Below are 25,511 nucleotides of genomic sequence, written 5' to 3'. Positions count from 1 at the left end.
TGTAGATATGTTAGGAAAACAAGTAAAAATTACTTTAGGGGATTTCAATCACCCCAATATTGATTAGAAAGAAAAACAAAATATAGTAAAGAAGGAACTGAGGATCTTTGAATATATACATGACACATTCAAATCCAATATTTAAAAATCCCAGCAAGGTAAGGTTCATTATTCAAGTGGAATTAAATCAGAGCTGGAACGGGAAAAGTAAAGGAACATCTAATCTAGGGGTTTGCAACTTTTTTATATGCCATGGACCAATGCCATTAAGCAAGGAGTCTGTGGATTGCAGGTTGGGAACCCAATCTAAATCATAATGGTCAATATAATGGATGATAACAGGATACATAATAGGAAAAGGTCAAGAGTCTGGGTCTCATTTCTATTGAGAAATGAAGGATAAGATGTGAGGGTTAATGTATCTAGATATGGACAAGAGCATATTCGCAGACCATTAATATAAGATTGTTAATCGGAAAACCAGCAGGTAACTTGGAACAAACAACTTCATTCAGGGAAAGTGGAACTGTTCGAAAGGCCATGGTTAAAGCATTGCTGCACATTGAAGAGGGAGAGGTGAACAGTGGAATATACCTATTGATTTGACTGCAGAAAGGTGAGTGAAGCTTTGTACACCAACATCCTCGATCTCCTCATTCACAGACCCCCAGGTCAGTTCGGATTGGCAACATCTCCTCCACGATCTCCATCAGCACAGGTGCATCACAAGTCTGTGTGCTTAGCCCCTGCTCCACTCACTTTACACCTCTGACTGTGGCTAAGCACAGCTCCAGTGCCATATTTAAGGTTGCAGATGACACCACTGTCATAGGTCAAATCAAAGGTGGTGACAAATCAGCCAATAGGAGGGAGATTGAAAATCTGGCTGAGTGGTGCTACAACAATCTCTTACTGAATGTCAGCAAGACCAAGGAGCTGATTGTTGACTTCAGAAGGAAAAAGAAAAGAGCTATTAGCCAGTCCTCACTGGGGGATCAGAGGTGGAGAGGGTCAGCAACTTTAAATTCCTGTGTTATTATTTCAGAGGACCTGTCCTGGACCCAGCACATTAAGTGCAATCATGAAGGAAGCTCAGCAGTGGCCTGACTTTCTTAGGAGTTTGCGAAGATTTGGCACGACATCTATAACTGACTAACTTCTACAGATGTGTGGTGGAGAGAATATTGACAACAACGCTCCTGAATGGAAAATCCTACAAAAAGTAGTGAATATGGCCCAGTCCATCACAGGTAACGCCCTCCCCACCACTGACCACATCTACATGAAACACTGTCACAGGAAAGCAGCATCCAGGATCAGGGTTGGCCCTCACCAGCACCCATGTCATACTTTGTTCTCACTGATGCCATCAGGAAGGCGGTACAGGAGACTCGGGAACAGTCATTACCCCTCAACAATCAAGTTCTTGAACTAAAGGGGATAATTTCATTTGACTATCACTGAACTGGTCCTAAAACCAATGGACTCACTTTCAAGGATCCTTCATCTCATGTTTTCAATATTTATTGTTTATATTTTCTTTTGCATTTGCAATTCGTCATCTATTGCACCCTATTGGTGCAGTCTTTCATTGATTATTTTATAGTTATTGGATTTATTGACTATGAAATGAATCCCATGGTTATACAAGGTGATGTAAATGTACTTTGATAATAAACTTACATTGAACATGGGCTAACTGACAAAATAGCTTGTTGTCCTACTGCATGTCAAAGAAAAAAACATTTATAAATTCAGGACATTTATCTTTGGTACCATACCTATGAGATCCTTATTACGCCCATCCACTGAGAGATTCCGTAACGCTATTGCCACTGCTCGTACAACCTTATCAGAATCTGATCTCAGCAGCTCCACCAGGATCGGGAGGCCTTTCTCTTTACGCACAGTCGAGCGAATGTAATTCGACCACTGGAATTACAAGGAAAGTAACCACAACTTTTAATGATCCTCATACTGGAGAAACAAACATCATTTAAGCCACTTTTTACAGTAGGTTAGTGATGTTCTGTGGTCCAGGAAGAGGGTTACTCAATTAAGTTTACTTGACCCTCACCCACACCAAACAGCAAGACAGACAACATAAAGGGAATTTGCCTTTAAATGCAAAATTTGTCAATCAAATCTAAATGGGGAAAAAAAAAAGTTCCAGTAACCCAGTATTTCTTTGTTGATCAAGCTACTAGTTAGCTGTTCGGATATTTTCCCATAAACATGATCAACAAGGTTACAGGTGAAAGGTGAAAGTTTAAGGGGAACAGGAGGGAAAACCCCTTCACTCAGAGGGTTGGGAGTGTATGGAATATACTGCCAGCACAAGTGGTATATGTGAGCTTGATTTCAACATTTAAGGGAAGTTTGGATAGGTATATGGAAGTTTGGATAGGTATATGGGTGGTAGAACTATGATCCCAGTGCAAGTTGATGCAAGCAGGCAGTTTAGATGGTTTTGGCATAGATGGGCTGAAAGGCCTGTTTCTCTGCTGTACTTCTCCATGACTCTGAAACATATCACCATCATCCTGTGCCATGTGCAAGATGTGAACAATCATGGTACCTACTCTACCAAATGACAGACACCTGCTTCTATCTTTTGAAGAATTTAAGAACATGTTTTTCTACTCGCTTACAGGTAATTGTGTCTCTATAACCAACATGGCAAGCTAACAATTTCCACTGCGTGGTAACCTAGTGGTCAGCACAATGCTTTACAGTACCAGCAAACTGGGGTTCAATTCCCACTGCTGTATGTTCTCCCCGTGACCATATGGGTTTCCTCTGGGCACTACGGTTTCCTCCCACAGCCCAAAGATGTACATTTGGTGAATTGGTCATATGGATGTACTTGGGCATTCTGGGCTCATTGGTTTGGAAGGGCCTATTACAGTGCTGTACCTCTAAATAAAAAAAACACAATTCACTGTTCATTACGATATTATTCAAATTAGAGTCCTCTGCTTGGTGAGAAGGGTCATTGGTGATTGGGGTTGTGTAAAGAAATCGGAATTCAGCAACACACAAAATGCTGGAGGAACTCAGTAGGTCAGGCAGCATCTATGGAAAAGAATAAACAGTCCTTTTTTTTATGTAAGTTTATAAAAGATGTTGGTTGACAGCTTGTCTCCAGAGATGGAGAAAGAGAGATCAAGAAATGGGAGAGAAGTGTCAGAGATGGCCCAAGTAAAGGACAGGGTGGAAGTTAGAGGCAAAATTGATGAAATTGACAAGATCAGCAGCGGCAATGCAGTCGTCAATGTAGCGGAGGTACAGTTGGGGAGTATTACTGAGGAAGGCTTTGAATGTAGACTGTTCTACATAGGCGACCGAGACGCAGGCATGCCTGGGGCCCATGCGAGTGCCCATGGCTAATCGTCAGGTTTGGAGAAAGATGGAGGAGCCGAAGGATGTGGACCAGTTATGCAGGACGGAGAAGAAGTGGTGGTGGAGGGGGACTGGTTGGCTCTTTTTGTTTAAATGGGATCAGTAGGTTTCTAAGATGTTGGTTGACAGTTTGTGTCCAGATAATTTATTGACTGATATTTCTCAGTGTTATTATACAATTACACTCACTGTCCATTGCCCGGCACTGAGGTTTTGCAGGGCGCCTGCTGCTGCCTCCAACGTGTTGTAGTTTCGGCTTTCTGTGAGCAAGGACAGGTAGAGTCGCACCACTTCAGGCTGGTACAGCAGTTCATAACCTGGAGAGAGAAAAAATGACATTTAATCTAGATGCAATGAACTGAACTTACTGTCTGTTCCAAGGAAACAGGTTCATGGGCTCAATAAGTGAGACACAAGATGGATAAACACACTAATCCACTTATTTACAAACAGTAAAAGACTGAACCAAACATCAAAGTCCCCCAGGTTACACAAACTACAACTAAATATTCAACAAGCAGGTACCTGCAGCAAACTTTCCCATGGTTTTTCAGCTCTGTTTGCGACCTCAGTGTGAGAATGGATGCCCAGGGACAAAAGAAAGAGGCCGAGCCTCCCACACGCGTTATTCTTATACCCAAGGTGCCTGAGACTGGACCCCAGTGCCATGGCACATAAGGGAACCAATGAGAAAGAGCTGTTGTGTACTTCTGCAGGCCAATCGATGACTGGCACAGCAAAAGCAGCTTTCGACTGACAAGTGACCTAGCTGCCCACGTGACACCGTCAACCTCATCGTAAAAATTAAAAAGAGCACAAACACACAGAAGTGCCAATTAGAGTGAATCAACATTAAATGTGATGCAGGAACAAGGTGCAAGGGCATTATCAAATGAGTCTTAACCTGCCAATGAGTGGAGGCAGAGCAGTCATAACAGAGTTCCTGCTATAAATACAGGAGCTAATGTCACAGTGACACTCACTCCCAATAACAACACACGTATAAAAAGGCAAATAATACATCTTATTTTCAGTTATTTATCTAGTTATGTATTTCTTTTGCACAACTTGTCTTCTTATGCACACAGGTTATTTCTCAGTGTAGCTGCAAAACTAATCCAAAACAGTTGCTGCTAGCCTGCAATCTTCACGGGGTTGTTATACTTGCATGAAGCGTCCTCAGCTCTAATGAAATGATTCTTCCAGAGAGTTGAATTCCTTTATTTGACCCTTTATTGGCAATTAGCAATCATACAATTAAGCATTATTGAGCAATATTAAGCGGTCAGCAAAGATATGACCTCTGCCAGTCCTAACCCACAAACTGCCAAGAAATAACCAAGAATACACAACTTATTCCCTTTGGTTTTACCACGCCCCCACTCATGTGACTAGTTACTATAATAACCGTGCAACACCAAAAACGTGGCTCCTACAGTCAGTCTTTGTTTATATATAGTTTTTTGAAAATTGTATCATATTTATTTATTTTCCTGTAAAAGGTTGCAAGAAAATGAATCTCAAGGTAGCAAATGGTGACGTACATGTTCTTGGATAATAAACTTACTTTGGCTACAGCTGTTAGTACAAAAGGAAGTTTGTTAAAATATAGGAGATGCGGCCGCTGAACAGACAATAATAGGACTCTTCATATTATCATCATGTGCCATGTCGTATGTTCTGGTTGATTATGCTCTTGACCATGATTGTTCTTGGCAAATTTTTCTACAGAAGTGGTTTGCCACTGACTTCTTTACAAGACGGGTGACCCAGCCATTATCAATACTCTTCAGAGATTGTCTGCCTGGCGTCGGTGGTCACATAACCAGGACTTGTGATCTGCACCAGCTGCTCAAACGACCGTCACCACCTGCTCCCAAGGCTTCATGTGACCCTGATCCGGGAGGCTAAGCAGGTGCTACACCTTGCCCAAGGGTGACCTGCAGGATAGCTGAGGGAAGGAGCACCTTACACCTCCTTTGGTAGAGCCATATCCCAACCCACCACCCAACATTTCACATAGAAAGGACTGAATATGTCTCAATACAGGTCTGTGGAACAGCAACAGCAACTGTGTGAATAATTAATATTTATCCAAATCCTGCAACTAATAGAAAAATACATTTTTATAGCATCTTTCACATCCCTTTGCAGTACTTTCTGAAGCAGCCATTTACACACAGAAGCTCCCACAAAGAGCAATGTGATAACCTGCCCTTCAGTAATGCGGACTGACAAATAAATATGGATAGGGACACTCAAATTAATGGCTCTGGGCTTCACAACAACGGCTGGGGATTGTTTAGTGCTTGTACGTCTCAATGAAAGACAGCACCCACCACAATTAAGAACTTCCTCAAGATTGAACAGAAGCATCAACCTAGATTAGTTGATCAAAAGCAGAGGAAATTAAAAGTTAACGGGAGTTGGGGTATCTACAGACTTTTATTTAGAGATACAGTGTAGAACAGGGTCCAACAAGCTGTACCCTCTAGCAACACACCAATTTAACGCTAGCCTATTCACAGGACAATTTTACAATGATAAATTAACTTTAAAACTGGTATGTCTTTGGACAGTGGTAGGATACCGGAGCACTCATGGGAAGAACGTACAACTTTCTCAGAGGATGCCAGAAGTGCCGAATGACTAGGTGAAACCAGGATGGTGACAAATCAGCATAGAGGAGGGAGATTGAGAATCTGGCTGAGTGGTGCCACGACAACAACATCTCACTCAATGTCAACAAGATCAAGAACTTGATTATTGACTTCAGGAGGAAGAAACCGGAGGTCCATGAGCCAGTCCTCATCAGGGATCAGAGGTGGAGAGGGTCAGTAACTTTAAATTCTTCAGTGTTACCATTTCAGAGGATCTGTCCTGGGCCCAGCACTAAATGCAAAAACACAGCAATGTCTCCACTTCCTTAGTAGTTCCAAAGATTCCACATGACTTCTATGGATGTATAGTAGAGACTGGTTGCATCACAACCTACTATGGAAACACCAACACACATAAAAGTTGCTGGTGAACGCAGCAGGCCAGGCAGCATCTCTAGGAAGAGGTACAGTCGATATTTCGGGCCGAGACCCTTCGTCAGGACTAACTGAAAGAAGAGCTAGTAAGAGATTTGAAAGTGGGAGGGGGAGGGGGGAATCTGAAATGATAGGAGAAGACAGGAGGGGGAGGGATGGAGCCAAGAGCTGGACAGGTGATAGGCAAAAGGGATATGAGAGGATCATGGGACAGGAGGCCCAGGGAGAAAGAAACGGGGGAGGGGGGGAAAGCCCAGAGGATGGGCATGGGGTATAGTGAGAGGAAACACCAATGCCCGTTGAAAGGAAAATCCTACAGAATGTAGTGGAATTGGCCCAGTCCATCACAGATAAAGCCCTCCCAACCATTGGGCTTGTCTACATGGACCACTGTCGTAGGAAAGCAGCGGCCATGATCAACGACCCCCACCACCAGGTTCAGGAACAGTTATTACTCCTGATCCATCAGGCTTCTGAACCAATGAGGAAAACTCCACTCAACTTAAGCTCCACAACCCTCTCTTTTCCAGCCCCACATATACACCTCTCAACTCTACCCTCAAACCTAACCCTAATGTCCAAGGCAACACATGCCCCCCACTAAACCTATGTGCACCCCAATTAACCCTGCACCCTTAGATGTGTAAGATGGAAGATGGAAGATCCAATAAAGGCAAGACTTGGACATGGTCAATGAAGGCGTGGGCCAGATCAAAGTGTCAGGGTTGCGCGACACAGAATCTCAAATGACAAGATCAAGAAGCACAAGAAGGATGATTTTCCCACTGTCTGAATAATCTCACCTTAACCTCACAGTGACACGATCTTCATTCTTCTGGTCCACGAAATGCCAATAAAAAAGCCAAAATACCGACAAGGCGAAAGAGAATCAGTAAGTTAAACCTAAGCTGGGCCCACAGAAAACAAGCCACCACTAAACTCAGTGACAGGGTGGCGTGAGATTAAATCTCCAGCAAACCCTATTAATTTAACCCATGTAATCCCCGGCATCCAGACGCAAAATAAAGTACAAATTTAAAGTAGGGAAGAGGAACCTTCCTTTAAGATAAAGCCTCATAACTAGGCCTCAGAACAATCTACTCCCCAAATGGTCAATTTAAAACCAAGTAACAAGGTCTAAAATACCATAACCCTAAAAATTACCTGCCTCTCATTATCTTGGTCCAAGGGATAAGCACAAGCCGGGCCTGATCAACCGTGGCTGGGCCACCTGGGTGAGGGTGTCCAATGATTAAAGACCTGAAACACCCAAAGACCCCAGGTTGCATTACTGAGGGCTGTTGATTTAACAGTTATTCTCACATGTAAATTAAACCATACAGATACCACTGTGTGAGTATGCATCAATGGTCCATAAGATGGGTTTAAATTGATGCCAACCTAAAAAGAATAGGCCCATTTCAAGATTGCCAGCATGATTTGTAGAAGACATATAATGGTTGGCAAAATTCACAAGAAAAGCTGCAAGTTATGGTGAACAGATGGTCTTTAGAGCAGGGGATGCAATAAGTGAGATCTTTTCTTCCAGACGTAAACAGATGAGGAAACTTGCCAAGTAAAACACGTGTATATAGAGAAACAGATGAATTATATAACTACAGTTGTAAGGTACAGGGAAAAATGTGAAAAATCTACACATACCCAACATAAGAAAACTAGTGCTCTGCAGTACCAGTGACGCAGGTTCAATTCCTGCCACGGCCTGTAAGGAGTTTGTAGACTCTCCCCATGATCATGTGGGTTTCTCTCAGGATTCAAACATTAGTAGAATATTTTGAGATGGGCCTAATTTAAATAAATCATAATGAATATTGTGCAGAAGATATGGTGCATACGAATAACTTGTTTTCATTCAAAGAGCTTATCGAAATATGACATCTATTTAAAATTAAAAAGCAAACTGGGGGGGGGGGGGGAGGAGAAAGACTTTTTGAGTGAAGTAAAAATTTAAAGATTAGTGCCAAAACAATAAGGACATTGCCAAAGTCATACATTTTATACAAAAGCAGATTATTTGTGCATGGATGCCCTCTCAACATCAGTAGAAAAAGCAAAAATAAGTTTTTGTTTAAAAAGGAAATCGATAAATATTTGAAGAAGTTAAAAGCTATGCAGACAAAGAACGTGGGTAAAAGGCCAAGTACAGTCCTTGGAGAGCTGACATAGACACAATGGCTGATAGAACTGTATAGCACAGAAAGAAGCCTATGATCCTACTGTGTCCTTACAAAGTGAGCCCAGAAGATTAAATAAATTGATCCGTTTGGTTGGCTAATGATTCTGGATGCATTCAAGGCACATTTATAGAATAGTACCAATCAAATAACTTTCTTTGCAGAGGAGGAACCAAAGATATTTCCAGGAAGCATCTATATCCAACTCTTGAGAGTGAGCAAAGGATTAGTAAAATCTAGATTCAATCCATCATTCCACAGCGTGACTCCTGTTAAAGGAGTCAATGCATGAGATGCCAGCAAAGGCTTTAAAGTTCAAAGGACAAAGTAAATTTCATTTTCAAAACTCGAGATTCATTTTCCTGCAGGCATACTCAGCAAATCTATAGAATAGTACCTATAACAGGATCAATGAAAGATCAACTAGAATGCAAAAGGCAATAAACTGTGTCAATGTAAATATAAGTAAATAGCAGCAAATAATAAGAACATGAGATAATGAGATAAATTGTCCTTCAAGTGAGATCATTGGTTATGGGAACACCTCAATGGATGCACAAATGATTATTATGATTATGAGGACATGCAGTGCCCTTTTATTGTCATTTAGTAATGCATGAATTAAGAAATGATAAAAATGTTTTTCCAGAATGATATCACAAAAACACATGACAAACCAACTTAAAAACTAATAAAAACCACATAATTATAACATATAGTTACAACAGTGCAAAGCAATACCGTAATTTGATAAGAACAGACCATGGCACAGTAAAAGTCTCAAAGTCTCTCGAAAGTCCCATCATCTCACGCAAACGGTAAACCTACAGCGCCGCCAACTTGCCGGTGCAGCATCCTGGAAGCATCCGACCACAGTTCGACTCCAAGTCCGTCCGAAAACTCCGAGCCTCCAACCACCTCTTCGACACCGAGCACCACCTCTCCCTGATGGTTGAGGGGTACTAACTGTTCTTGAACCTGGTGGTGTGAGTTCTGAGGTTCCTGTACCTTCTTCCTGGTGACAGCAGTAAGAAAAGTGCATGGACTGGGTGGTGAGGATCTCTGATGATGGAAGCTGCTTTCCTACGACAGCGTTTCATGTAGATGACTCAATGATTGAAACGGCTTTACTTGCGACGTACTGGGTTGAATCCACGAGCTTTTGTAGGATTTGCTGTTCAAAGGCATTGGTGTTTCCACACCAGGCTATGATGTAGCCAGTCAATACACTCTCCACTACACATCTATGGAAGCTTGTCAAAGTTTTAGATGTCATGCCAAATCCCCACAGATTCCCAAGGAAGCAGAGGCACTGTTGTGCTTTCTTCACAATTGTACTTATGTGCTGGGTCCAGGACAGGTCGTCTGAAATATTAACACCCAGGAATTTAAAGTTGCTGACCCTCTCCACCTCTGATCCTCCAAAGAGGACTGACTCATGGATCTCTGGTTTTCCTCTCCTGAAGTGTAGAATCAGTTCCTTGTTCTTGCTGACATTCAGTGTGAGGTTGTTGTTGTGGCACCAATGAGTCAAATTTTCAAACTCCCTCCTAAATGCTGATTCGTCGCCATCTTTGATTCGGCCCACAACAGTCGCGTCAAAAGCAAACTTGAATATGGTATTGGAGATGTACTTCACTACACAGTCATGAGTGTAAAGTGAGTAGAGCAAGGGGCTAAGCACATTGCCTTATGGTGCACCTGTGCTGAAGGAGATTGTGGAGGAGATGTTCTAACCAATCCAAACTGACTGGGTCTACACACGTATTTTACAAATGTGGCAGCTACAGGAATTTAATCCAACCACCACATCGATTTTAATTGGTTTCAAGTGGCACAGAAGCCCAGGTAGACTTCTCTTGCCTATAGACACACTGCAGTGTCAAACACAGCATACAGACAGATAACATTGTGTCCCAAAGTTAAATTTTGCAGTGAAACTCACAGGGGCTTGCTGTACAGGATGGATGAAGAGCTTTTCTTGAACCCAACGAAATGGAAAATGGAAATTAAGTTCTCCCCCACCACCTCCAAAAAGAAATAGTCAATGAAATACTTGGTTGGCACCCAAGTGATAAATGTTTCTTCAGAGAAATTCACTGTCCCAGGAGCTTTAAGAAAGCATTTTAGGAAAGAGGGCAGATTGAAAAATTATTACTGATAATCTTTGCTCTCTGATTGCCAAGAACTTTTCAACAATGACTCCAGTTTCGACTTGTGAAGCCAGAATTATAATGAATCATGAAGTGTTCAATAAGCTGATTCTTCAGCCTTAAATGTAACATTTACCTTGCATTTACCATTGAACAATTCAAAAAAGTTGATACTGAAGGTTAAGGAACACAGTTTACTGAATACTTCAGGTTCTATTACAATTATGAACAAATTCTTTTGGATTTTTGCTGCTGAATATGTTACTTTCCTCTCCCTCTAACGGTTCATTCATGCACACAATAGACAAACAGATTTTAATCATTTCTGTATTGTTTATAATTGCCCTCTTCCTTAATTAAATTAAAATATGCATGAATGTAGCATTTTAGGAGCAAAACTAACACTAACCTTATATACAGTATCACCTACTCATCGACATCTAAAAATGGAGAATATTAAGATAAACAGGATTGAGCACGTGAATGTGGCTCCAGAACAATCATCCCATGCCATCAATCTACGAGCCATGACACTCAGGGACTTGGGATATATTGTTATTTTTTGTGACTATATGCTCTTCTGCTATCGGCATTATATGTGTCTTGTTCTGTGCATGGCTGTTAGCACCTTGGACCCAGAGGAATGGTGTTTCTTTTGTCTATATTCATGTGTATGGTTGAATGACAACTAAACTTGAACTACAAAGCCAACTCCATGTTAAGAGGTAATTTATCCATAAATCCACAGATTGTAACATTGAAACAGTAAGCTGTTGGTCTCCCTCTCTCTGTGGAAGGAGTGATATCTCCCTCTCTCTCTCTCCCTCTCTCATCAGAGAGATAGAGTGCAAGCATGTGGGATGTTGAACTGCTGGGCTGAACAGTGGTTTTTGATGGACTCTAGATCATGGTCTCTTTGGGGGTTTGCTTTCGCTCGGATGGTGGGTGATGGGGGGGCGAAGATGCTTTCTGCTGGAACAAGTAGGGGGAGGATCGATGCTTTGCTTCTGCTACTGCCTGTGCATGGGAGGGGGGAGCTGGGCTTTGGGTTTCTAATGTTTTCTGTCATTCATTCTTTGGAGGTTTTCTTCTGTTTTGTGGATGTCTGTGAAGAGCAAGAATTTCAGGTTGAAGAGTGTATACATGCTCTGACATTAAATGGAACCATTGAACTATATGGTTTAATAACTCCTGATAGAATTTTTTGAGGATGTGACTAAACACATTGATGAAGATAGAGCAGTAGATGTAGTGTATATGGATTTTGGCAAGGCATTTGACAAGGCACCCCATGCAAGGCTTATTGAGAAAGTAAGGAGGCATGGGATCCAAGGGGACATTGCTTTGTGGATCCAGAACTGGCTTGCCCACAGAAGGCAAAGAGTGGTTGTAGACAGATCATATCCTGCATGGTCAGTGACCAGTGGTGTGCCTCAGGGATCTGTTCTGGGACCCCTTCTCTTTGTGATTTTTATAAGTGACCTGGATAAAAAAGTGGAGGGATGGGTTAGTAAATTTGCTGATGACACAAAGTTTGGAGGTGTTGTGGATAGTGTGGAGGGCTGTCAGAGGTTACAGCAGGACATTGATAGGATGCAAAACCGGAATGAGAAGTGGTAGATGGAGTTCAACCCAGATAAGTGTGAGGTGGTTCATTTTGGTAGGTCAATTATGATGACAGAATATAGTACTAATGGCAAGACACTCGGCAGTGTGGAGGATCAGCGGGATCTTGGGGTCCGAGTCCATAGGACACTCAAAGCTGCTACGCAGGTTGACTCTGTGGTTAAGAAGGCATACGATGCATTGGCCTTCAGCAATCGTGGGATTGAGTTCAGGAATCAAGAGGTAATGTTACAGCTATGTAGGAGGACCCTGGTCAGACCCCACTTGGAGTACTGTGCTCAGTTCTGGTCACCTTGCTACAGGAAGGATGTGGAAACCACAGAAATGGTGCAGAGGAGATTTACAAGGATGTTACCTGGAATGGGGAGCATGCTTTATGAGAATAGGTTGAGTGAACTTGGCCTTTTTTCCTTGGAGCGACAGAGGATGAGAGGTGACCTGACAGAGGTGTATAAGATGATGAGAGGCATTGATCGTGTGGATAGTCAGAGGCTTTTTCCCAGGGCTGAAATGACTAGCACGAGAAGGCACAGTTTTAAGGTGCTTGGAAGGAGGTACAGAGGAGATCCCAGGGGTAAGTTTTTTTAACGCAGAGAGTGGTGATTGCATGGGATGGGCTGCCGGCGACGGTAGTGGTGGCGGATACAATAGGGTCTTCTAAGAGATTCCTGGACAGGTACATGGAACTCAGAAAAATAGAGGGCTATGGGTAACCCTAGGTAATTTCAAAGATAAGGACATATTCGGCACAGCTTTGTGGGCCGAAGGGCCTGTATTGTGCTGTAGGTTTTCTATGTTTCTAACTCATTTTACAAAAGTTAAGCTTATTTATTGCAGCATAAAGCACAGGTACTCCAGTGTTTTGCTAAAAAGTCTTAGGGGCATTTGAAGTCATATTTATCAAACAGCAACAAGAATTTAGAGTCATTTACTGTAGGCTAACCACAGGGAACAAAATGACAACTGGGAAGGTGTCTCTGGCCTGGAAAGTTGCACTTTAATCACCTTGTAAAAATAGAATACCAAGAACACAGGAAATGCCTCATCAGAAACGAACAGGTTGTTGTAAAAGTATCCATCCACTCAGTCTCCCTTCGATGATTCTAGTATTTCATTATTGAATTGTATCCAGAAAACTTCGCTGGGAAAGCAGAAGTCCTCATTTACTTAAACAAAAATATCTATTCATGAGATCATCATCTGGCAATAGGATTGTTCGAAAGTCACGTATTTTTGCTTGGTTGATAACTTTTATTTATTTATTGAGATAGGGCATGGAATAGGCAATTTTTGCCTTTTGAGCCACACTGCCCAGCAATCCCCTGACTTAACCCTAGTCTAATCACAGACAATCTACAATGACCAACGAGTACGTCTTTGGACTGTGGGAGGAAACCAGAGCATGCAGGGAAAACCCATGCGGTCACGGGGAGAATGCACAAACTCCTTGCAGGCAGCGGAGGGAATCGAACCCGGGTCGCACTGTACTGCAAAGCATTGTGCTAAACACTACGTCATGAGAGTAAACATATTATTTTTGTAAGATTTGTAAACTTATTATTCTTTCTACATTGACCAGTTAAATTGTAATTCAACTTAAATGTACAGTTCTCACATGTGAAAATTAGATTGTTCCCATACCACATAAGAAAAAAACCACAGAATCTAACAATTGCACACAAGATGTTTCAAGAGAAACCAGAGAATCACCCATATGGAATGGCAGCTGAGGTATTTAAAGAATCGCGTGTACTTCAGAACTAACATCTATATAAGGTAATGCATAGAATCAGCAGAGCAGGTTAGAGTCAGACGGCAACAGCAGAGAACTGGATCCTTCTGATTAACAAGACCAAGCACCCACCTCCACGTTTATACACTATTTTACTCTCCCTCACATTCCCACCAACCTACAACCACCCTTTCCACAACACCATGTGTTCAACCACCTAGCTAGGGATAATTCATAGTAGCCAGTTAGCCCAATATCTTGCATATTTTTGGGATGTGAGAGAAAACCAAAGCACCTAGAAAAGATCCAAGTGGTCGCAGGAAAAGTCAAAGTTAATCATCAAAGTCACCATATACTAACCTTGACATTCATTTCTTGTGGGAATTTACAGGAAAATAAAGAAATACAATCCTCCAAGAGGACCACACTTTGTCATAGGGTTTGGATGCTTGTGTGCCTCAATGACCCAATGTCGGCAGGAGTCAGGGCTTTATGCTTTGGCTGTTGGTAGGGTCAACCATGCCAAACAGGTCGAAGGGTAGAGACCAGACTAAGAATAGTTTACCGGTCCTCCATGTTTGAGGGCTCAGGGCTAACAACTCTGATTGGAAAAAGGAAAACTGTTACGGAAACAGCAATGAAGGATCCTTCTAAATCTGTGTAACTGAGGACCCTGAACCACGTCTGTGGCACAAGAGAGAAGATGGTCAAGGACAGACAGAGACAGAGGAACTTCATTGCTGCTACTACTACTACATCGACTCAGGTCTAGGGGGCCGGTGTCGGACACGATGACGGACTCTCCACTTCTCCCTCTCCCTCATCAGTGTGTTCAGTTCATCTACATTAGCCGCGCTGCTGACTTCTAGGAGCGTGTTGACCATAGTCTTGGGAGGGCGCCCAGGGTTCATCCTCCTGTGCTTGGGCTCCCATATGATGACCAGGTTGCCCTAAATGCCAGCTGTATAACGGACACTAAGTAAGTACAGAAATACAATGGAATTTATAAAAAACTATACACAAATAAAGACATAAATACAAAAATATTAAATAAATAATGAGAATGTGAGTTGTAGAGTCTTGAATCTAAGTTGTGGGATCAGTTCAGAGTTGGGATGAGTGAAGCTATCCACACTGGTTCAGGAGCCAGATGGCTGAGGGGTAATAACTGTTCCTGAACCTGTTGGTGTGAGACAGCTCCTGTACTAATTCCCAATGGTATTAATGAGAAGACAGCATGACCTGGATGGTGGGGGTCTTTAATGATGAGTGCTCCTTAATAACAGGCAGAATAACAGTTTGGCATGGACGAGATGGGCCGAAGTGTGCTGTAGTGCTCTACGACTCTATACAGCAGAGGGGTCAATGGTGCAGCCAGTCAGTCTGCTGCCTCACATTTCCATGTGTCTGAGTTTAGATTCTGATCTTTTGCCTGCTTGGAGTTTGAGCGTTTAGGAGTTTCCCTGGGAGTTATGCTCTCTTCCCACATCACAAAAGACACACTGGCTGGCAGGTTAACTGACTATTGCAAATTTATTTACTTATTTAGAGATACAGAGTGGCCCTTTGAACCGCACCACCAACAATTGCCGATTTAACCTTAGCCTAATCACAGGACAATTTACAATGACCAATTAATTTATTAACCAATACATCTTTGGAATGTGAAGGAAATCAGCTCATTCCATGAGGAGGACAGATAAACTCATTACAGAGGGCGCTGGGATTGAACTCCCAACGGCAACACCCAAGCTGTAATAGTGTCGTGCTAACTGCCAGGCACCCATTACCCCTAGTGCTGGTGCGCTGAAAATTTATGGGCATGCAGGATCACTGTAACCAGTGAAGGAATAGGAGTGAGAGTGTTGTGTTGACAGCCAGCCAATCCATGCTGTATGATTATGATATCTAATGCTACACCACTACAAAAGCAGCAGGAGATCTGATTCTTAACAACTCTTAATTGTTTCTATGAAGTTATAAATATAGCAAAGGCAACCAGACATTGGGAGATAGGAGACTTAAACAGATGGCTGTTTTTCATTGGGTAAGTAAACTATTGGATACATTGAGACTACATCTCTGACCTCTCTGGTGGAGCAAAATAGGATTATCAGTTCTACTCTGATGCAGGTATTCACAGGCCAAGGGAACTCTTAGTCATGTCCCTTTCTGACAGTTCTTTCAGAATCCTCCAAAGACCTACCCTGGGACTACTACCATTCATGAATCCTCCAATGACCCACCCTAGGACTACTACCATTCATGATCTACAGGCATTGGGAGTCAGCTGTTTTAAGTAATCCAGTGATGCCCAATGCTACAGCCACACTACTTCCCTCAACATCTTCATACTTTTCAGGCTGACTAGCTGATCTGTCATCTGAGAAAGGTCTCCATGCTCTTCCATTAAACAATCTCTAGGACCAATCCACATACAAAACTTGGAATGCTAAAGAATAAATACACCCGCATTTCTGTCGCACTTTTTCATGCCCTCTGGACATTAAATGTATAGCACAGCGAAATGAGTAGAGTTTGGTTCAACCTGGCCTCAGCAAGGAGATGAGCAGTGATCACAAACCATTTTAGTTGGTGATATTTTAATGACTGGCTCGTGATACCAAGGAGAATTCCTCTGCTTATCTGACAGTAGCTTATTCCAATATATCTTTGAACAGAGTTTTTATATCTGTTTCAGTTGCCAGAACATTTAACCTCATCCTCAGATACCAAATTTACAAAAAGAAAGATTCAAATGCAATAAAGCAAAAATATTTGTTATAAACGCAGAGTATATAATGGAGAATTTACAGCATCATTGCTTTGGGACAGTGCAATTTAAATTAATTCCTGTTGTGATTTTTCTGTTAAAAAGGCTCAACTCTTATTCTCAGCATTAGGGTTGTTGAAAACAAAAAACTACCCCAGGGAAAAACAAACCTTCACATTTCCTTTCAGTAAACTTCATTTTATAGCTGTCAATTATCTCAAATATTTCTCAAATAAATAGAAATTTTTGATGCTTGAGAAATGATTTGCTGTTCTATTAATGTACTAAACACAGACCGTGCATGCCCAGACAATCTTCACTTCAATATTATTCTAAATTACAATGAACCAGCAGGGACCAAATAAAGTTTTTTTTAAAAATTCCATCTTGCAGAATAGCCACAGATCAAGTGGCACCATATGCCTTTCCAGTGACAAATGTTTCCACTGCTAGTACGTACAGACTTAAAATCATGCACTATTGTGGCAAAAAAAAACCCGAACAAGCTCAATATCCATACAATTTATCCAACTGAACTGATAGCATTCTGATATTAACATTTGATAAAATTGGAACTGAACTTTTGGTGGAAATCGATGCAATATATTTTTCTACATTCCCAAGCTATCAAAAATGGTCATGTTGTGACAACACTGGATATAGCAATATCATTTAGCGCTGTCTACCAGCCTCTTGCTCGCTGCTGCCGGAGAAAGTGTCTGTGAATGGCGGTACCTCGCTCTCTGCTCCTAAAGGAAGGTCCTTGTACTTGAATGATCCCTCCCTCCCTCAATACTGTCGGCAGATGGTGCCGAAGCAAGGTTTAATTGCCATGATCTGTAGGTTTGTACTCCAATTCATGTTTATGATGTGTTCTAGTTTCTAGTTCTATTCCCTCTTTTTGTCACCACTTTTGTGTGATTTTTGAATGCAGATAATGAACTTCTGAGGTAAACTGAACTGAATTATGCCTTTTGATTTTGTGTTTTACATTCTCTGTTTTCAATCATTTTCTTTCATTGCCAATTGTGTAGCTTTTATTGCATGTGGGGGAGGGGTTTTTTGATGTTTTGCTTTGAATGGGTTGGTTCCATGGTTTTCTTTGTTTTGTGACTGTCTGTGCAGAAGACGACTGTCAGGGTTGTACTGGTATACATACTTTTGAAAATAAATGTACTTTGAATCTTCTGAAAACAAATCATTAATTATATTTCCTCAGTCAGAAACTCAGGTTGCACATCGTACATTGGTCATTTGTCGGTCTTTATTTACGTATAGATTTTCTAGAAATTCTATTGTATTTCTTTATTTTCCTGTGAATGCCTGCAAAAAACTGTATCTCAAGATAGTATATGGTAACAAATATGTAATTTGATAATAAATTTGACTTCGAAGTCATGCTACCCTTTCTTTGAGCAAGATTATAACACATCAACTTAATAAGAATATTAGTGGCAATTTAAATGAAACACTTGCTCAAATCATCTGTATCTGAACACAACAATACTAGGGTATTGTTACTATGACTGCACCAATAAATAGACGCAGAGTATGACATACTTGGCGGCAGGGTAGTGTAATGTTAGCACAATGTTTTACAGTGCAGGTGACTCGGGTTCAATTCACACAGCTGACTGTAAGAAGTTTGCACGTTCTCCCCGTGACTGTCTGGGATTTCCTCCAAGTGCTCTAGTTTCCTCCCACAGTCCAAAGACATACTGGTAGCAGGTTAATTGGCCATTTTAAATTGTCCCATGATTAGGCTCGTATTAAATTGGGGGACTGCTGGGCACCATGTCTCAAAGGGTATTCAGCGCTTTATTTCAACAAATAAATAAATATCAGTAGCTGCAAAAGTGGGAAATATTTCAAATTTTGAAATATGAATTAAAGAAAGTACGCCACCCTTTCTCATAGTTGTTTGGCTCCACCTCAGAAACTGTGGAATTTTTTGGTCTTGTTCTTGATTCAGAAGAAAGTGATCTCAAAATAGCTACAGACCAACAAATGATCACAAATGGATCCTGTGTCAATATCTATAATTGAACATAAATTGAATAATTCTCCACATTTTACTGACACCCATACTATCCTGATGCTCTAACTCTTGAAGTACAATGAGTATTGCAATTGTCCTGAAATTCCAAGTTAAATGACAATTAAGTGACACATTCCATTGACTAGAACTACAAAAATATTAACCAGAAATTAAGTTTTGAAAGTTTCCATTGATTTTTGACTTCTTTAAGTCAGAGTGCAATTGGATTCATTGGAAAGACATTTGGAGAGGAGATGGTTAGTGAAGTAGTAAATAATTAGAACACAGAACATTACAGCACAGGAACAGGCCAGTCAGCCACAACGTTGTGACAAACCAGCCAAGAAGTAAATCAAAAACACCCAAACACTAAACCCTCCCACCTACAAAATGTCCAAGTCCTTCCATCTTCCTTACATCCATGTACCTATCTCTTAAAAGCCTCCAATGTATTTGCCTCTACCACCATTCCAGGCATCCACCACTGAGTAAAAAACTTACCCCTCACATCCTGCTTGACCTACCCCCTCTCACCTTCAATACATGCCCTCTAGTATTAGGCATTTCAACCGTGGGAAACAGACACCCCCTGTCTACTTTATCTCCGCTTCCCATAATCTTGTAAACCTCTATCAGACCTCTCCTTAACCTCCAGTGCTCCAGAGAAAACAACCAAAGTTTGTCCACCCTCTCATGATAGCAACTGCCCTCTACACCAGGCAGCACCCTGGTAAACCTCTTCTGCACCCTCTCCAAAGCCTCAACATCCTTCCTGTAGTGGGGCAACCAGAACTGTAAACAATACTCCAGAGGTGGCCTAATCAGAGCTTTATAAAGCGGCGAGTGCGTGAGTGGGCCAGTGAAGGAGTGGAGCTTTGAGGCTTTGACTCGAGAGATTCTGGCAGTTTTGGCAGTTGGTCTATGCAATCAAGTCAATCAAGATTTGAATAGATCAGCAGTAAGCCGTTAATTAGACAATCAAGATTTGAATAGCTCAGACTCAGCAGAAAGCAGCTGATTGGGCAGTCGAGGTCAGGTGACCAAACATTTTGAAAAGCTCAAACAGATAAATAGAGGGATAGCTCAAGTGAAGCCGCCAGTGAAGGAGTGGAGCTTTGATGAGAAGAGGCGGAGAACAAGCTAGCTCGCAGTTAGTTTTTACAATGTCTCCTGAGATGGTGATGTGCCTCTCATGTGAGATGTGGCAGTCTTGGGGGAACTCCCCTCTCCCACAGAGTCACATCTGCCGGAAGTGCATATGGCTGGGCGATCTGGAAGACTGTGTAAGGAATCTGGAGCAGCAGCTGGATAACCTTCAACTCATAAGGGAGAATGAGTCAGTCATAGATGAGAGCTACAGGGAGGTAGTCACACCTAGGCTGTCAGAAGCAGGTCGTTGGGTGACAGTCAGAGGGGGGAAAAGCAAAGGTGAGCAGACAGGTAGTGCAGAGCACCCCTGTAGCCATTCCCCTGAATAATAAGTTTACCGTTCTGGATACTGTTGGCGGCGACGGCCGACCAGGTGTGAGCCATGGTGGCAGGGCCTCCAGCACTGAGTCTGACCCTGTGATGCAGAAGGGTGGGATGGAGAAGAGGAGAGCTGTTGTCATTGGAGACTCTATAGTCAGGGGAGCAGACAGGAGATTTTGTGGACATGAGAAGGACACCCGCATGGTTTGTTGCCTCCCGGGTGCCAGGGTCCGGGATGTCTCTGACTGGGTGCACGACATGCTGGTACGAGAGGGAAAACAACCAGAAGTCGTGATACATGTTGGGATCAACGACTTAGGCAGGAAGAGGGATGAGGTCCTGAAGTGTGAGTTTCGGGAACTAGGCAGAAGGCTGAAGAACAGGATCTCAAGGGTGGCGTTCTCAGGGTTTCTGCCAGTGCTATGTGACAGAGATGGTAAGAATTGGAGGAGATGGCAGTTGAATGCGTGGCTGAGGAGTTGGTGCAGGGAGCAGGGTTTTAGATTTTTAGATCATTGGGATCTCTTCTTGGGAAGGTGGGACCTGTACAGATTGGATGGATTGCACCTGAACTTGAGGAGGAGCAATATCCTTGCAGGTAGGTTTGCTAGCATGGTTCGGGAGGGTTTAAACTAATTTGCGAGGGGGACGGGACCCAGAGCGATAGAGCAGTGAAAGAAGTGCATGGAGTAAAGCCAGATCTAACATATAGAGAGGCTTTGAGGAAAGAGAAGCAGAATAAACGGTGTAAAGACAGTAAGGTAGAAGGGCTGAAATGTGTGTACCACGATGCAAGAAGCATCAGGAACAAAGGTGATGAACTGAGAGCCTGGATACATACATGGAATTATGATGTAGTGGCCATTACAGAGACTTGGCTGGCACCAGGGCAGGAATGGATTCTCAATATTCCTGGATTTCAGTGCTTTAAAAGGGATAGAGAGGGCGGAAAAAGGGGAGGAGGGGTGGCATTACTGGTCAGGGATACTATTACAGCTACAGAAAGGGTGGGTAATGTAGCAGGATCCTCTTTTAAGTCAATATGGGTGGAAGTCTGGTAGCAGCAGAGATACAGAGGAGCAGATTGGGAGGCAGATTTTGGAAAGGTGCAAAAATAACAGGGTTGTTATCATGGGTGACTTTAACTTCCCTAATATTGATTGGCACCTGATTAGTTCCAAGGGTTTAGATGGGGCAGCGTTTGTTAAGTGTGCCCGGGATGGATTCCTGTCTCAGTATGTGGACAGGCCGAACAGGGGGAATGCCATACTAGATCTAGTACTAGGTAATGAACCGGGTCAGGTCACAGATCTCTCAGTGGGTGAGCATCTGGGGGACAGTGACCATCGCTCCCTGGCCTTTAGCATTATCATGGAAAAGGATAGAATCAGAGAGGACAGGAAAATTTTTAATTGGGGAAAGGCAAATTAAGAGGCTAAAAGGCTAAAACTTGCGGGTGTGAATTGGGATGATGTTTTTGCAGGGAAATGTACTATGGACATGTGGTTGATGTTCAGAGATCTCTTGCGGGATGTTAGAGATAAATTTGTCCCGGTGAGGAAGATAAAAATTGTAGGGTGAAGGAACCATGGGTGACAAATGAGGTGGAAAATCTAGTCAGGTGGAAGAAGGCAGCATACATGAGGTTCAGGAAGCAAGGATCAGATGGGTCTATTGAGGAATATAGGGAAGCAAGAAAGGAGCTTAAGAAGGGGCTGAGAAGAGCAAGAAGGGGGCATGAGAAGGCCTTGGCGACTAGGGTAAAGGAAAACCTCCAGGCATTCTTCAATTATGTGAAGAAAAAAAGGATGACAGGAGTGAAGGTAGGACCAATTAGAGATAAGGGTGGGAAGATGTGCCTGGAGGCTGTGGAAGTGAGCGAGGTCCTCAATGAATACTTCTCTTCGGTATTCACCAATGACAGGGAACTTGATGATGGTGAGGACAATATGAGTGAGGTTGATGTTCTGGAGCATGTTGATATTAAGGGAGAGGAGGTGTTGGAGTTGTTAAAATACATTAGGACAGCTAAGTCCCTGGGGCCTGACGGAATATTCCCCAGGCTGCTCCACAAGGCGAGAGAAAAGATTGCTGAGCCTCTGGCTAGGATCTTTATGTCCTCGTTGTCCATGGGAATGGTACTGGAGGATTGGAGGGAGACGAATGTTGTCCCCTTGTTCAAAAAAGGTAGTAGGGATAGTCTGGGTAATTACAGACCAGTGAGTCTTATGTCTGTGGTGGGAAAGCTGTTGGAAAAGATTCTTACAGATAGGATCTATAGGCATTTAGAGAATCATGGTCTGATCAGGGACAGTCAGCATGGCTTTGTTAAGGGCAGATCGTGTCTAACAAGCCTGATAGAGTTCTTTGAGGAAGTGACCAGGCATATAGATGAGGGTAGTGCAGTGGATGTGATCTATATGGATTTTAGTTAGGCATTCGACAAGATTCCACATGGTAGGCTTATTCAGAAAGTTAGAAGGCGTGGGATCCAGGGAAGTTTGGCCAGGTGGATTCAGAATTGGCTTGCCTGCAGAAGGCAGAGGGTGGTGGTGGAGGGGGTACATTCAAATTGGAGGATTGTGACTAGTGGTGTCCCACAAGGATCTGTTCTGGGACCTCTACTTTTCGTGATTTTTATTAATGGCCTGGACGTGGGGGTAGAAGGGTGGGTTGGCAAGTTTGCAGACGACACAAAGGTTGGTGGTGTTGTAGATAGTGTAGAGAATTGTCAAAGATTGCAGAGAGACATTGATAGGATGCAGAAGTGGGCTGAGAAGTGGCAGATGGTGTTCAACCCGGAGAAGTGTGAGGTGGTACACTTTGGAAGGACAAGCTCCAAGGCAGAGTACAAAGTAAATGGCAGGATACTTGGTAATGTGGAGGAGCAGAAGGATCTCGGGGTACATGTCCACAGATCCCTGAAAATTGCCTCACAGGTGGATAGGGTAGTTAAGAAAGCTTATGGGGTGTTAGCTTTCATAAGTCGAGGGATAGAGGTTAAGAGTCGCGATGTAATGATGCAGCTCCATAAAACTCTGGTTAGGCCACACTTGGAGTACTGTGTCCAGTTCTGGTCATCTCACTATAAGAAGGATGTGGAAGCATTGGAAAGGGTACAGAGGAGATTTACCAGGATGCTGCCTGGTTTGGAGAGTATGCATTATGTTCAGAGATTAAGGGAGCTAGGGCTTTACTCTTTGGAGAGAAGGAAGATGAGAGGAGACATGATAGAGGTGTACAAGATAATAAGAGGAATAGGTAAGAGTGGATAGCCAGTGCCTCTTCCCCAGGGCACCACTGCTCAATACAAGAGGATATGGCTTTAAGGTAAGGGGTGGGAAGTTCAAGGGGGATATTAGAGGAAGGTTTTTTACTCAGAGTGGTTGGTGCGTGGAATGCACTGCCTGAGTCAGTGGTGGAGGCAGATACACTAGTGAAGTTTAAGAGACTACTAGACAGGCATATGGAGGAATTTAAGGTGGGGGCTTATATGGGAGGCAGGGTTTGAGGGTCGGCACAACATTGTGGGCCAAAGGGCTCGTACTGTGCTGTACTATTCTATGTTCTATAACTGATTTCATCTTAATGGCATTGACCAATTGAATGAGAACATAACTATAAAATTCAATCATGACTGAATTAAGTTAAGTCATGGGGAAAAATGCTATCGAGTAAAAGTACCACCATCTGAAACATCAGGGAGGCAAGCTGTGAGGCAGGATTGACTCGAGGTCGCTTTCACATACTAAGTTAGGAAAGAGGAGCAAGAGTAGTCTACAGTCCTTTGAACAAGCATACTATTCCCTAGATCATGTGCATCATAAGCAGAAATTGACAGGTTCATGCTTAGAGCATCGAAGTTTAAAGGGTGAAAGCAGGAGAATAGGGTAGAGTGGGATAAGAAATCAGCCATGATGGAATGATAGAAAAAGAATGAAGGGCTGAATGGCCTAATTCTGCTCCTGTGTCTTATGGTTTAGAGGGATATGGGCCAAATATGCACAAATGAAGCAGCTAGATGGGAATCTTTGTCAGCAGCAACCAGTTGGGCTGAAGGATCTGTTTCCCTGGTGTACAACTCTAACATAGTCCCGAGTCTACTAAATAACCCCTCTCATGGCAAAGCCCTGTCCCTTCAAGCATAATGCAAGGAAGGATATGTCTATAAATTTATGCATATAAATACAAATTTATAAATATATAAATATAAAAACACTGGAGGGAAGTCACAGCAAGTATTCACTACCTGCCTCTTTTCTAATTTCTATCTATACTGTTAATCTGACCCTCCCTCCTTGCCATGATACTCCTTCATGCAGGTTGTATTATGATGCTTCCAGGAGGAGAGATTGCCTCAAAGATACTGTGCTGAACCCTCGAGCTCCTGGGCCTCTGGTAGAGGACCCGAGATTGAGGGAAAAATACATAAAAACACCATCCATCAGGGCTGCAAGAAAATATTATATAGCTAGATTTTTTTGTGTGTGACTGTATATTTGCTCGCTGTCTTGAATGTGCTGTGTATGTTTTGCACCTTGGCTCCTGTTCAGCTGTATTTGTGTATGGTTTAATGATAATTAAACTTGAAGATGAATACTTGATTGTGTTCAGTGTATTGGTAAGCACAGTCAATCATCAAGATTCAAACACGTCATCAGAACGTCAGCTGCAGACAAGTAAAAACAACAATCTTTAGATTTCCAGCATCTGCAGAACTTTTCCTGTTTATGAATTCCAAAAAAACATTGTTGGAAAGAAATTACAAGTCTGTGGTTTGCAATATACTAAGCAGGAAAATGGTCAAAGTCAACGGTAATTAAAACAAAGCAAAGCAAAGCAGTTCACCTTTAATTGCTTCTAAGCATAAACTACTCAGTGACATTCTGACAGATCCAATATGCATTCCATTTTTAACTGTACACACTGAAACCAATTAGTGGGCAGGGGACAGGTGAATCCTTGGGTTCCTGCGAGGAAAGGAATGCCAAATTTGAAACTGTAACAAAAAGGAAGGCCAAAATAGACAAAAGAAAATGTTGAACCAAGAAAGTATGTGGCAATTTTAGTGGCTCCAATAGAACAGA

At 42.4% G+C, this 25,511-nt stretch overlaps 1 protein-coding gene across 7 annotated transcripts in view; it reads right to left on the bottom strand.

Moving 5' to 3' along the window:
• The window catches only part of arvcfb (ARVCF delta catenin family member b), a 500,299-nt gene that overhangs the window by 39,593 nt on the left and 435,195 nt on the right, over positions 1 to 25,511 (bottom strand). For all 7 annotated transcript variants that reach the window (XM_072240865.1, XM_072240863.1, XM_072240862.1 and 4 more), the window contains 2 exons: positions 3,592 to 3,719; positions 1,782 to 1,932 (listed from right to left, as the gene is read on the bottom strand). In XM_072240865.1, the coding sequence (XP_072096966.1) occupies positions 1,782 to 1,932; positions 3,592 to 3,719 (279 nt within the window). The remainder of the gene's footprint in view (positions 1 to 1,781; positions 1,933 to 3,591; positions 3,720 to 25,511) is intronic.

Source organism: Mobula birostris, chromosome 22, assembly GCF_030028105.1.
Source record: "Mobula birostris isolate sMobBir1 chromosome 22, sMobBir1.hap1, whole genome shotgun sequence".
In the NCBI taxonomy this organism is placed as follows: domain Eukaryota; kingdom Metazoa; phylum Chordata; class Chondrichthyes; order Myliobatiformes; family Myliobatidae; genus Mobula; species Mobula birostris.
This window is presented reverse-complemented; position numbering and strand designations above follow the sequence as displayed.